The sequence below is a fragment of the Salvia splendens genome, chromosome 7 (assembly GCF_004379255.2).
Source record: "Salvia splendens isolate huo1 chromosome 7, SspV2, whole genome shotgun sequence".
NCBI lineage: Eukaryota > Viridiplantae > Streptophyta > Magnoliopsida > Lamiales > Lamiaceae > Salvia > Salvia splendens.
Genome location: NC_056038.1, coordinates 33,601,479 through 33,615,011, shown reverse-complemented (window position 1 = coordinate 33,615,011; position 13,533 = coordinate 33,601,479). Strand labels below are relative to the sequence as shown.

General features: G+C 34.4%; 1 protein-coding gene across 1 annotated transcript; it reads left to right on the top strand.

Moving 5' to 3' along the window:
• Positions 1-813: 813 nt before the first annotated feature.
• On the top strand, positions 814-5,850 carry LOC121810772. Its single transcript, XM_042211504.1, has 2 exons — positions 814-1,062; positions 5,746-5,850. The coding sequence occupies exons 1-2, from the start codon at positions 814-816 to the stop codon at positions 5,848-5,850; spliced, it is 354 nt and encodes a 117-aa protein (XP_042067438.1).
• Positions 5,851-13,533: the final 7,683 nt, after the last annotated feature.

Here is a 13,533-nt window from a genome sequence, read left to right as displayed (position 1 = left end):
CTAGTATATTTCACGAAGTACATATGAGCATGTTAATCACTTGCAGTCAGTATTACATGTTTTGCGAGATAAACAACTTATTGCAAGGTTGGGTAAGTGTGAGTCTAGCTAGATCATACGGTATTATTGGGACACATGGTATTATTTGAAGAATCGAAATGGATATACAGAATACTGAAGTATTTGTCAACTGAAAAGGATTCTCGATTATGGTTGAATTGATGAAGAAGTTATTACGGAAGAGTTCTCCTCTTATATGGAGTGAAGCATGTCAAAACAGTTTTGATGAGTGGAAGCATTGATTGACTATGTCGTCTATATTGGTTATTTCCACAGGTATATGACATTATGTTATTTACAGTAATGCACTGCAACATGGATTTGGTTTTCTTCTATTAAAAAAAATGGAAAGTTTATTGCTTATGCGTCAAGGACAATCACGAGTATATGAAGCTTCTTATTTTATTTCTGATATGGATTTAGCAGTGTTGTTTTCCTTCCAAGATTTTGCATCCTTATCTGCATGGAGAGAGTTTTGAATTTCGGCCGATCATGACAAATTGAAATATTTGATGAGTTAGAAGGAGTTGAATATGAGACATTGTATAGTAGAAAATGTAGAAGTTCAGTATATAGAGATTCTAGAAGGGCCAGAGATTGTTCAAGAAACTGTTTCCAAGATTGACATCATTAAAAACAAGATTGAAGGCGACACAAGACAAACAGAAGAGTTATTATGATCAGCATCGGAAAGAAATGGAATACGAGGTTGGAGATAAAGTTTTCTTGCGAGTTTCACCTTGGAAATGAGTAATGCGATTCGGATATAAAGGTAAGCTGAGTCCTCGTTATATTGGGCCGTATGATATTGTCGAAAGAGTTGGACCGTTGGCGTATAGGTTAGCATTACTTCCAGAGTTAGAGCAGATTCATAATGTTTTCCACGTCAGCATGCTTCGACGTTATCAATCTGACCCGTCACATGTTATGAAAGGTCTTGATATACAGATTTCTGAGAATCTGAGCTACATAGAGGAACCAGATAATATTGTAGACCGACAGGTTAAACAATTGCGAAGAAAATAGATCCCAATGGTCAAAGTTAGTTGGCGGAATCACAGGGTCGAAGAGGCTACTTGGGAAACTGAAGAAAAAAAATGAGAAAGAACTATCCACATCTGTTTACGGGTTAGAAATTTTATTGAGCATATCAAATTTTAAAGAAATGAATTTTGCGGACAAAATTCTTAAAGAGGGGAAGAGTTGTGACAAAGCCATCTCTCCAATATCATTTATCACTTATCAACATCATTGTTGGATTTACGACCGTGTGATTTTACGAGATTTCTAAGTGCACGTAGAAAAAAGTAGTTACGAGTTTCATATAAAAATACGAAAATGGAGTTTTGATATCAGCTAGCCCACAGTTGACAGTACCTTCATTTAATATCATATTAGAGTTTTGATGGCTCATCTAATCTCATTAACATTATATTGCAACACAAGTTACCTAATATTTTATTATAGTTGGTATAGCTTACAACTCCAGTCGTATGAATGTGACGCATCTTTAAATAGATTAATAGTTTTGGAAGTATGCAATTAATAAATAGGAACATAATTGTGTGCGATAAGTACTAAGATTTATAAAATTAAATCCTGGTATAATTAATAATTTGACAATAACTAAACCACGGAGGCATCAAATCAGAAAGTTCGATACCTTTCACACACACCTTTTTCTTGTTTATTTGCTGGCAAAGCTACTTGGGACAAGAATTATTCAGTGATTATAAGCCGCATATAAACGGTTTTCCTATAAATTATTGAAGGTTTTGCTATTTAAACGCTGGGATTATACACTGTTAGGGTTTTAACAATATATAAAACCTAGATCAATGAAAGTAAAGTATAATTATAATATTATTATGCCGGTATTTTTTTATTTTAGTAGAAATAAATATATCGTTAAATCACAAATTATTGCGAATTATCACATCTATATGTTATAATGGGCATTTTAGTTATAAAGTTAATTAAATTAAAACCATGAAAAATCTTATTACTGTTTTAATTATACGGAAACGTGTAGATTTTGAAGCACATGGGTTACTTAATTACAAGGCTGCAATTTTCATTAATATCACAGTTGACGTAACGTCCGTTAGTTCTATTTTATAATCTAAATTTTATACAATAAATGAATAAACTAATTTGATGTATGTAAAGTTTGCCACTCCAGTGAGAGTCAAGTTAGAAACATTAATTGCCTAATCATGATAATGAGACCATAATCTTTTTGGGGGTTTTATGTGTGAGATGTTAATTAGTCTGGAATCAATTTGTCGCTTATCCATCTTCTCACTTCGTTGGTAAGGCATTTAAAAGGTCAACTCTGCACAAGAAAAGAATTGTATATTTAGTGTAAGACATTAGCCTTAATTTAATAAATTACACTCAAATAGTTAAACTATTGATATTATCACCAATTATTGACTATTACAATTAAATATACTAACCCTCACAAAACTAACAAAATGTTTAACTTTCAGACGCAAGAAATTTACCTCCATGACATGTTTGTGATAATTAGTATATTTGGTTATAGTCGTTATTAATAGCAACGACATATATAAATTACTATTAATAGTAATAAGTTTAGTTTACGACAAAAACAGGATTGATTGATGTTTATAGCCTCCACATTCCATAAATTTAACTTTGATAAACTATCTAATTGTAGCCATAATTACGCCCAAAGTGTGACATTTGTTGTTCTTTGATAAATTACAAAAATTGACGTCCGAGTGCAATGAGATTAGAGCATAATATATCATATACTTACATGAATATATATCCAACAAGAAGTTCTCCATATTATCTCGCCATCGTCGTGTTCAGGGTCATACCTGAGATTTAGTCCTACAATACCAACTTTCGAGTGCAATTCGATCAACACATGAAACTAGAGTCTAATGTACTAGAGCTTCTAACGGTGAGAAATTTCAGTAGGACATAGTACATTAAAATCTAGTTTCATGTGATTGATTGTTGTTTGAGGCCTTATGTTTTTTATAGAACAATAATTACTACAGTTTTTAATGACTATAATTAAAGAATTCATATATGGGGCCGAAAGAAATATGTTACCGAGATGGGGTTGCGGACTCTAATGTCCCAAATCAATTGGGAAAGACGAATGATATAGTAAGTATTATACATCAAGTAAAAACCGGCAATTCAAGAATTTTATTTTGTAGGTCTATAGATGGGCTCTCGCATCTGTACGTCTACCCATTTTCAACCTCTTCTAATTAAAGCCCAAGAAGAAACAGGCCCATGTAAGTGTGATGACGTCATTATCATGCGCTTCCCAAAAATAATTTATTTTCTATTTGCACTTAATATATCAATTTATTTTCATTTTCTTCCTCTCACTATTTTGATTACAATTTATATTCTTCATTCATAAAATATTATAATCATTTTAGAGTCATAGACCCATCATTTGTTTTGGTAAATAAAGCCTGATTACTAGAATAAATAAAAGAACATAGCGAAATGACTGGAATATAAAGAGCCTCAGAATACACAAACCACATTTATTTAAAAATTTAATTTAAATCTTTTTAGATCCTATTCTGAGAAGGAAGAGCCATGGTGAAGCGTGCATGCACATCGGACAACGACCATAGAGGTTATTCCCGAATATGCTTCTCTCATTTATCTGCAATTCACCACATCCAATTTCTGTACTACACTTTTTATGCCTCACTTCACTTTTTCATTCTTCTATAATTGTTGTCCTTTCTATTAAAATGAGCCACTCACACCTTAAAAGGTCTCGTAAGGGGAGGGTTATCCACACTTATATAGAGGTGCTAGGATCATCACCAAGTCGATGTAGGATAGAATTTAGAGAATTTAACACGCCCCTCACGTGTGGGCCGGAATGACACATCGGACTTCCATCACCTGGGTAGGCAAGAGAAGAGATAAAGAGATATAATTCATCATCGACTTAGGCCCGCTCTGATACCATATTAGAAATTACTTTCCAAGTTCAAGATATTATGCTGCCTAGAACTGTTCGGTTATGCTTAAGATTCATTTTCACATGATTCAGAAATCAGACCATCAGTTATGGTTTATTAAACTAATTAATTGGGGCTTATTAGACTAATTGGTAACTCTAGCATTGATCAGTACTGGCTTATTAGATAGAGCTTGGCCTTCCTAGATTTCTGTAACCAATTTCTTGAGTGATGGAGTGGATTGATAAAAATAATTCAACATAATCTACCATTTACTTTGATGGATAGATTAATTTTGAATTTATTTAGCCATCTTCGTTCAAGTACTCAATCATACTGTATATTTTATTTATCTATGATATCACTTAATTGATAACAAAAGAGCATCGAAAGAGAGTAAAGTTTATATAAATGCATCTTGAACCAGTTATGGAAATGTAGATAATGGCATGGAAATCCTCCTTTTGGCAGAATTAAGTACTGTTCACACACAATGGCATTCTTCTGCAAAGGAGAACTACATTCTCATTGTTCTCCATTTCCTAGTTTCTATACTGTTTGCATTTTGGAGGTCAAGCTCTGCCTTTGACTCTGTTAAACTTCAGCATGGGTGTGGTGGGGTTGGGTATTCTCAAATATTCGCATCTTACGTGGATATTCTTTGTGAGTTCAACGGTATATGCTGTGGAACAATGCCCTTGGCCTCCTTTCACCTTTTCTGTTGCACTCATGGTCCCCCTGGTCTTGCATATCTTTGTTTATGCTGATCAAGATATGCTTGACTGCTCTTATCAAGAAGTCCAAATGCCCCCCCTATAAGAAAGAGATACAAATGCCTCTTGAACAGATGGCTCATGATAAGTTAGTGAAGCATGTTTAATAAGGTTTGTCCATAGCTAATGTGTCAATGGATGTCAACAATTACTTCCATGAAATGCAGAAAATATGTAGGTATATTCATAGTCCAACTCCAACCAATGCATTCACATGTTAGAGTATAAATATGGTTAGACCATAGATATTGTTAATATTGGGTCAATTCAAAGAAACGACATCATCTGAGTAGAAAATGAAACTCTCTCCTGAAATTTCTAGGAGTAGCATTTAGCCGTGGCAATCATTTATCTCTGATTTTAACTTATTTCATGATATGCCTTGGTTGTAATATTTAGCTGATCCATGTTGATGATCACACAGAATATGATGAATTGTCATGTTGTAAATTTGTAATATGACTTCCACTGAAAATGCGACATCTTTCCAGATGAAGGACCACACTTCTCGGATGCATATCACTGTCTCAAGATTAGTCATCTGCAAATGGATAACTAGGCTAGTCATTTCTCATGCTTTAAAACATGCACACATCAGCTCAGAGCTACTTGCGCACAGGTTGGCTTTCATATTATAACCATTCGAAAAAGGTTGGCTGCTTAATTACGCAACTTCCCGTGATATGCGATTCAGATTTTGTTCGAAAAACTTCATTAGAGATAAGGGAACTAGGAATTATTCTAACTTCTATCCTTATGCTTTTACCTGAATATGATTCTACTCTTCTGTTAAAGCATCTACCTGAAAATATGACAGCAACAAAGGCAGAGTTCTGTATTAGTTAATTTGGTGTTATGAGTGAAGTTGTACAAGGGGGAAACAAAACTCGAAACTATATGCAAGTTTTGCAAATGTTTTCTTTGTGTCTCTGGTGTAGGTGAATTATTGGGAAGTCTCCTTCAGCAGACAATCAGTCACCTACTTAGAGTTTACAAGATCTATGGCTTCTTCGACTGTCTGCCAAAGGAGATTTGCTCACTAATTGTCCTACAATATTATTTACCGTCAGTTTACTATCTTCAACTAATTGAGAAGCAGTTTGAAGTGACATGGAGTTTCACTTAGTCATGGTTCAATTAGTTATACAGATTTGGTGGAGTTTTAAGAGGTATTCACATTGGATTTTTAAATGCATATCCTCTTAATGAGTATTGGTGTCCTGGTGGCGGCCTAGAACTTTTTTGGCAGTTTTGCAGACTCTGGTCTAATCCTACTTGTTCGGAAAACTGTATAATAGGTTATTTCTCATTTGGTATGTGAACTTAGGTTCGAGATATGGTGAACTGATACTGACTCGTGTAGTCGTGTGGATGACCTAGTTTCTACCCAAAAACTGTGTACTTTGCCTTAGTATTTAAAGCCTGTAAAATGTATAGATATCAAGCTTGCTGTGATTGGACTATTACTTAGGTGGTTGATCACAAGTGTCAAAGGCTCCAAATCATGTCATCATTTCAAGTTTTCTATTACATGATACTTTAGTTGAGATACAATTAAGGACATTGGACATGTTACCCTTTTGAACTGCATTTTTACTTTTTAGTGACACCTTCACTTGGCTGATAAAGTCAAGACTACAAAGGAAAGTGACAAGTTATCATTAAATTTATGAAATCTAAGCCTCGAGTGGTTTCATCTTATGCTTGTTTGAGTTTATTTACTAAATGAAGTTTGTGAAATCGGTCACACCAACAGGAACTCAAATACTAGAAACTCAGTTACTAATTAATAGCATTACTAGTATACATTCCAAGAGTGGAAATAGATTCAAGCTCAGGGAATTCATAAAAATTCAGTCTCAAAGATCTGTTGCTTTTTCCCTGCAATATGTAAACTCTACTATGGAATTAATATTATGCTAGAACCTATGTAATGCTACAGTTGGGAATAACCCGAAGTCTGAGCCTTGCTTGTTTAACTAGTAGCCAAAACTCATAATAGCTTGTAGCTTCTTTCTTGGGTGGACTTTTCTGGGTGATGGGAAAAGTCAGCCGGCAACATGTCGACCCTAACCATTCATACACACCAATAGAAGAAACCATTGATTCTGTAATGCAGTAATGCTACATTGTGGGGTTGAATGGCAGGGCAATTCTCCTTTTGGCAAGAAACAAGTATGCATGTGCATTTTCTTCCTGCCAAAGGAGGATCGCACTGTTATTTCTTCCACATCATTAATAAATCTATCTTTCTTCGACTCAATCGATGTAAGTTGGGAGTTGATTTTCATCCTTTATATAGGTCATATCTACGCACCTTCATTGGCATATGCCGAGGACATCGCATATGCTTCCAGCCTATTCCTATCCTTTAGGGTTTTTCACCCTTTCTTTTCTTTGGGTCAGGGTAAAATAATTCTACCCCTCACTCTTTCCCTTTTTTTTGCTTCCATGAATATGCTCTTCTGCTTCGAGCTTATTTTGCCATGTTGTAAGGAATCAGATCCTTGGTTCTTTGCTTTTTACATTACAAGATTCCTCATTTTTATGTCGTTATTTTGTCTTCACCAGGCTATGCATTCACTATATCAACACAGATGCATGTAGTCATGAATTAAGAATGATGATTATTGTCATTTGTCACATGGAACAGAAAAGGTTTTCTACTAATATTATTACTATTACTTTAGTATATATAAAAAAGATAAGTTGATGATAACCTGCGTAATAAATTTTAGTATGTGACATTGTTTTCTGTGTACATAACTACCGGAGATAATTCATGGTTATTATAGACATAATGTTGTGATCATAACATTATATGACGACATGGTAAACTTGGAATCAAGCATCAGATCCTGTCTGATTTACACAAACTAAATTAAGCAGAATTATTTACTGTCAATAGTAATCTTCAAGTAATTGAGTAGCAGTTGGGATGATGAAGATACACTTAATCATGCTTTAATTTTACAGACTTGGTGGAGTTTTAAGAGATATTCATATTGGATTTTTAAATGCATTCCTCCTTACTGAGTATAGGTGTCTTGGTGGCAGCCTTATAGCTTTCTTCAGCGGTTTTGCAGAAGTTGGTCTAAACCTACTTGTCTGGAAAAATGTATGAAAGTTTATTTATCATTTGGAATGTGACCCTAGGTTTGAGATATGGTATACTGATTCATGTGGATGACCTTGTTTCTACACAGAACTGTGTACTTTATCTCAGTATTTGAAACTTGTACAATATCATCCGATGGATGTTCTAACCTAATTCTCTTATGTGGAGTAGCTAGTAGAACAGGAACACTCGTTCTCATCACTACCAGCACTGCAAATAATTTCACTTAAAAGAAGAGGGAATATGGTAAATTAATATGACAATTGTAGATTAAATTGATGTGTGGTGCAGTTGTGTTTATGGATTAACCATCACAGTCAGGATAATGGCAAGTTTAGGACCTTCTCTACGTGGAAATGATGTTTTATCATAACTGCCTATTGGATAATTTTGCTTCTTATATGTCATTCTTTGCTTGCATCTACTTATACTAAGTAACTTTATGAACTTCATAATTTGAATATACAGATATAAAGCTCGTTGTGAGTAGACTATTACTTAGGCAGATGATCATACATTTCAAAGGCTCCGATCATGCCAAAATTTCAGGTTTTTTTATTTACATGATACTTTTATTGGCATCACTTCATTTTTTCAAATATTGTTTGGAAGAATTCAAATCATAGTTGAGATCCATTTTAGGACATTGGACATGTTTCCCTGTTAAACTGCGTTTTTTTACATTTAGTGATACCTAGGGATTAAATTAACTGAGAGAGTGTAGAGGGAAATGACAATGTCGCTAGCAGTAAACTATTATTTGATGAAGTTATCATTAAATTTGTGAAATATAATTTAGCCTCGAGTGGTTTCAGCTCATGCTTGTTTGTGTGTTTAGACTGAACCATGTTTGTGAAATCGGTCACCCCAACAAGAACTCTAATACCAGAGACTCAGTTACTAGTTAATAGCATTACTTGTATACTTTACAAGAGTGGAAATAGATTCAGGATCACGGAGTTCATGAAAAGTTACGATCAAAGATATGTTGCTTTTTCCCTGCAATATGTAGACCCTATTATGGAAGTGATATATAACCTATTGAATGCTGCACTTGGGAATAACCCGTAGTCTGAGCCGTTGCTTGTTTAGCTAGTAGCCAAGTTGCTCCATCAACCAACCAAAATTGCCGGATTGTAAGAACTCATAATATCTAGCTTCTTGCTTGGCTAGACTTGCTTGATGGCGGGTAAAGTCAGCCAGCAACATGTAACAATAGAACTTGAAACAATTAATCACCATTCTTACACACCAGTAGAAAAAACCATTGATTTTGTAGTGCTACATTGCGGAGTTGAATGGCAGGGCAATTCTCCTTTGGCAAGAAACAAGTATGCATGTGCATGTTCTTCCTGCCAAAGGAGGATCGCACTGTAATTCTCCCCACAACATTATTATCTGTCTTTCTTCGACTTGATTGATATATGTTGGGAGTCAATCTTCAGCCTTTATATAGGACCTAGCTATGCACCTTCGCTGGCATATGCTGAGAAAACAGCGCATATGCTTCCAGTCTATACCTTTCCTTTAAGGTTTCTCACCCTTTACTTTTCTTTGGGGTCATGGTTAACAAAAGTTCTCACCTTCACTCTCCCCCTTTTTTTTGCTCTTCTAGATTGAGCTTATTTTTCTATGTTGTAAGGAATCAGATCCTTGTTTTTTTTTTGCTTTTTTTACATACAAGATTCCTCATTTTTATGTCGTTTTTTCATCTTCACAAGGTGATGCATTCACAATATCAAAAAATGAATGTAGTCAAGAAGCAAGAATGATTATTATTGTCATTTATCACATGGAAATGAATAGGTTTCACTCACATTATTATTTTAGTACGTGTAAAAAGGATAGGTTAATTATAAGCTGTATATTAAAGTTTAGTACATGTCATTGTTCTCATAGTATATTGTGTACATAACCACATGAGATAATTATGTGATAATGATATTATAAGGCGACATGGTCAACTTGGAATCAAGCATCAAATCCTGTCTGATTCACAAAAACTAAATTAAGCAAAATTATTTACCATCAATATACTATATTTAACTAATTGAGTAGCTGTTTGAGGTGACATGGAGATGCACTTAGTCATGGTTTAATTTTACAGATTTCGTAGAGTGTTAGGAGATATTTATTGGATTTTTAAATGCATTTCCTTCTTACTTAGTATTGGTGTTCTGGTGGCTCATATAGCTTTCTTCAGCGGTTTTGCAGAAGTTGGTCTAATCTTACTTGTCTGGGCAAATGTATGAAAGGTTATTTCTCATTTGGTTTGTGAATTTAGGTTTCAGATATGGTGTACAGACACATGTGAAATGTCATCCTAGATGGATGTTCTTACCTACTTCTCTTATGTAGAATTTCTAGGAAAACTCGGTTCTCATCACTACCTGTGCTGCAAATAGTTTTATTTAAAAGAAGTGGGAATATGGTAAATTTGTATGACTATTGTAGATTAAATTTGATGTTCTTATGCAGTTGTGTTTAATGAGTAACCATCACAGTCAGGATAATGACAAGCTCAGGTCCTTCTCTGCTCGACAATGATATTTAACCATATTATATAATTTTGCTTCTTAGTTGTCACTGTTTTGCTTGCAGCTTCTTATACTAAGTAGCTTTATGAACTTCATATTTAAATATACAGATATCTAGCACACGGTGATTAGACCATTACTTAAGCGGTTGATCTTACATGTCAATTGTCAAAGGCTCCAAATCGTGATTCGTACCAACATTTCATGATTTTTATTTACATGCACTTCCAAATTTTAACTGTGGCATTGTTTGGAAGAAATCAAGCATTTTAGGGTATTGGACATGTTCCCTTCTTAAATTGCGTTTTTACTTTTTAGTGACACTTAGTGAGTAGTGATTCAGTTAGATTCAAGATCACAGAATTCATGAAAATTAGTATCAAAGGTCTGTAACTAACTAACTCATAACCAAGTTGCTCCATCCAACCAAAATCTCAGGATTGTAAGAACTCATAATAACAGCCAGCTTCTTGCTTGGCTGGAATTTCTAGATGGTGGATTAAGTCAGCCAGCAACATGTCGAGCTAAGTCAGAACGATAGAACTTGAAACAATTAATCACCAATATTCATACACACCAATAGAAGAAAACCATTGATTCTGCAGTGCTGCATTGTGGGGTTGAATTGCAGGGCAATTCTCCTTTGGCAAGAAACATATGCATGTGCATGTTCTTCCTGCCGAAGGAGGATCGCACTGTTATTCTCTCCACATCATTAATTATCTATCTTCCTTCGACTCGATCGATATATGTTGAAGTTGATGTTCAGCCTTTATATAGGATCTAGCTACGCACCTTGGCTGGCATATGCTGAGGATATGGCATATGCTTCTAGTCTATTCTCATCCTTTAGGGTTTTTAACCCTTTACTTTTCTTTGGGGTCATGGTAAAGAAAAGTTCTCACCTTCACCCTCCCCCTTTTTTGTTCTTCTACATTGAGCTTATATTTCTATGTTGTAAGGAATCAGATCCTTGGTCTTTTGATTTTTACATACAATTAAGATTCCTCACTTTTATGTCGTTATTTTTTCTTCATTAGGTGATTCATTCACTATATCAACACCAATGCATGTAATTAGGAATCAAGAATGATGATTATTGTCATTTGTTACATGGAAATTAATAGGTTTCCTACTCACATTATTATTGTTTTAGTATGTATAAAAACGATGGGTTGATTATAAGGTTTATAATAAAGTTTAGTACGTGTCATTCTTCTAATTATATGTGACGAATCTAGGAAATAAAACTCATGGGTCGAGGGCAGTGAAGGTTGTCATCAACATCATCTGTCATTGACGAATGAAGAAGTTTTTTTTTTTTATCTTTTCGTAGTTGCATCAGGCAGATCTGAAGTTCCCGCTTGCGCTGGTGAGGCCGGAGATCACGCGGCACGCCAAGGGATCTCCGGAAAATAAAGGGGATACGACAGAAAATGGCGCCGCAGTCAATATGGGTCCTGATGGAGAAGAGGATCATGGAAATGATAAATCCCAACCTCACTACAAAAATGAAAAATTTTCGACAGCATTCCAACAATTTTTTATACAAATTAATCAACTCAAACATACACACGCATACATGCATAAACACACTACACGATAACATTAAAGCTTCTACATACGAGCATTCAAGATATCCAAAACGGAGAATTTGTCATGAAGTTTTCCATCCTCTCAGTAAGTTGATAGTATATGATATACGTAGCTAAGCTACTGGAAATAATTCATGGTCATTGTCGTCTATAGACATAATGCTGTGATTATGACATTATAAGACGACATGAGTCAACTTGGAATCAAGCATCAATCATGTCTGGTTTTTAAGCTAAATTAATTTATAACCGCAGGAAAGATTACTATTGTCTTGTATTCTTTATCTTATATTTCTCTTTCGTGAACCAGGAATTTATGGCTGTCTTTATGTCAAAATCGATATTACTAACCAAATATGTATCACTATCATACGAAGTCATAAATTAATAAATAAAAATGTTGGCAAACTCTCTGCTATTTCCTTACGTGCTTGGAGAAACAAGCAATATGTAGGATAAATCTTCCGTGTAGAAACGATGGATGATACATTTATTCCAGCTGCTATACGTAAGAATATGCTTGAAATATACCTAGGTAGAAACCGTGTATAAATATAGAGGAAAGGGCTCTCAATTGTTCTTTATAACATGGAGAGCATAGTGAAATTGGGGATGCATTACTGGGTAAATACTCCTTTGGCAGTGGGCGGATAATGCTAACTCGGCAGTCCGAAAACTGCCAAAGGAGATTTGCCCCGCGATGCATCCTTCAATTATTTTTTTAATATTTTTTTCTTTTAAGATGTGTTGACAAAATGAGGTAATAGTGTCCTTTGTCAAGTCAACATTACTATATATTTTTTTATAACTATAACTGCCGTTTTTTTTTAATTTTGAAATCTATAAGTGCGGCCCCCTACCTTCTTCTTTTCTCACAGCCCCACTAAAAGAAGAGTTTTTCTCGTTGCAGATTTAAGGATTTAAGAAAAAATAAATTAGATGACTTTGAGAAATGTTTTTCTTTCCAGTCGAACTATTTTCTGAAAATATAATTATAAATCAAGCATATTTCTATCGTCATAACATGTTTTAGTTAATTTACTTTCGAAGTATTGATAGTGAATTAGTTGATCATATGATTATGACAATTTTCTTTATATCATGGTTATCTCAACCAAATATGCTAGTGCATGCATGTATTGTATTTATTTTCACATATACTTCAAGAAGCCACTAATAATATCAACAATCAAGTTAATTATGGAGTAATATCTTTAGGTATGTGCACAGTGCACATCATAATACTTATATTCTAGTTGCTTAAAATATACTCCCCACATGTTAACTAAAACTCTATCTAGGTCATTGATTTTGTATGATCAAAGATTGTTTTAATAATAAGCAGTAATGCAAAATATAAAAAGCATAAACATAGAAGTAAAAAGTAATGATGCAAACGTGCCACGAGAATTATGACTGAACTGTCGAGGTATCAGAGAAATCCTAATTTCTTGAAAACCATAGAAACTTAAAATG

Bases quoted from the DNA above. Each gene is read 5' to 3' on its own strand.
- LOC121810772 (XM_042211504.1), top strand. From the start codon at position 814: ATGCGATTCGGATATAAAGGTAAGCTGAGTCCTCGTTATATTGGGCCG. The intron at 1,063-5,745 runs GTTAAACAATTG...TCTCTGGTGTAG, and splicing joins ATAATATTGTAGACCGACAG to GTGAATTATTGGGAAGTCTC.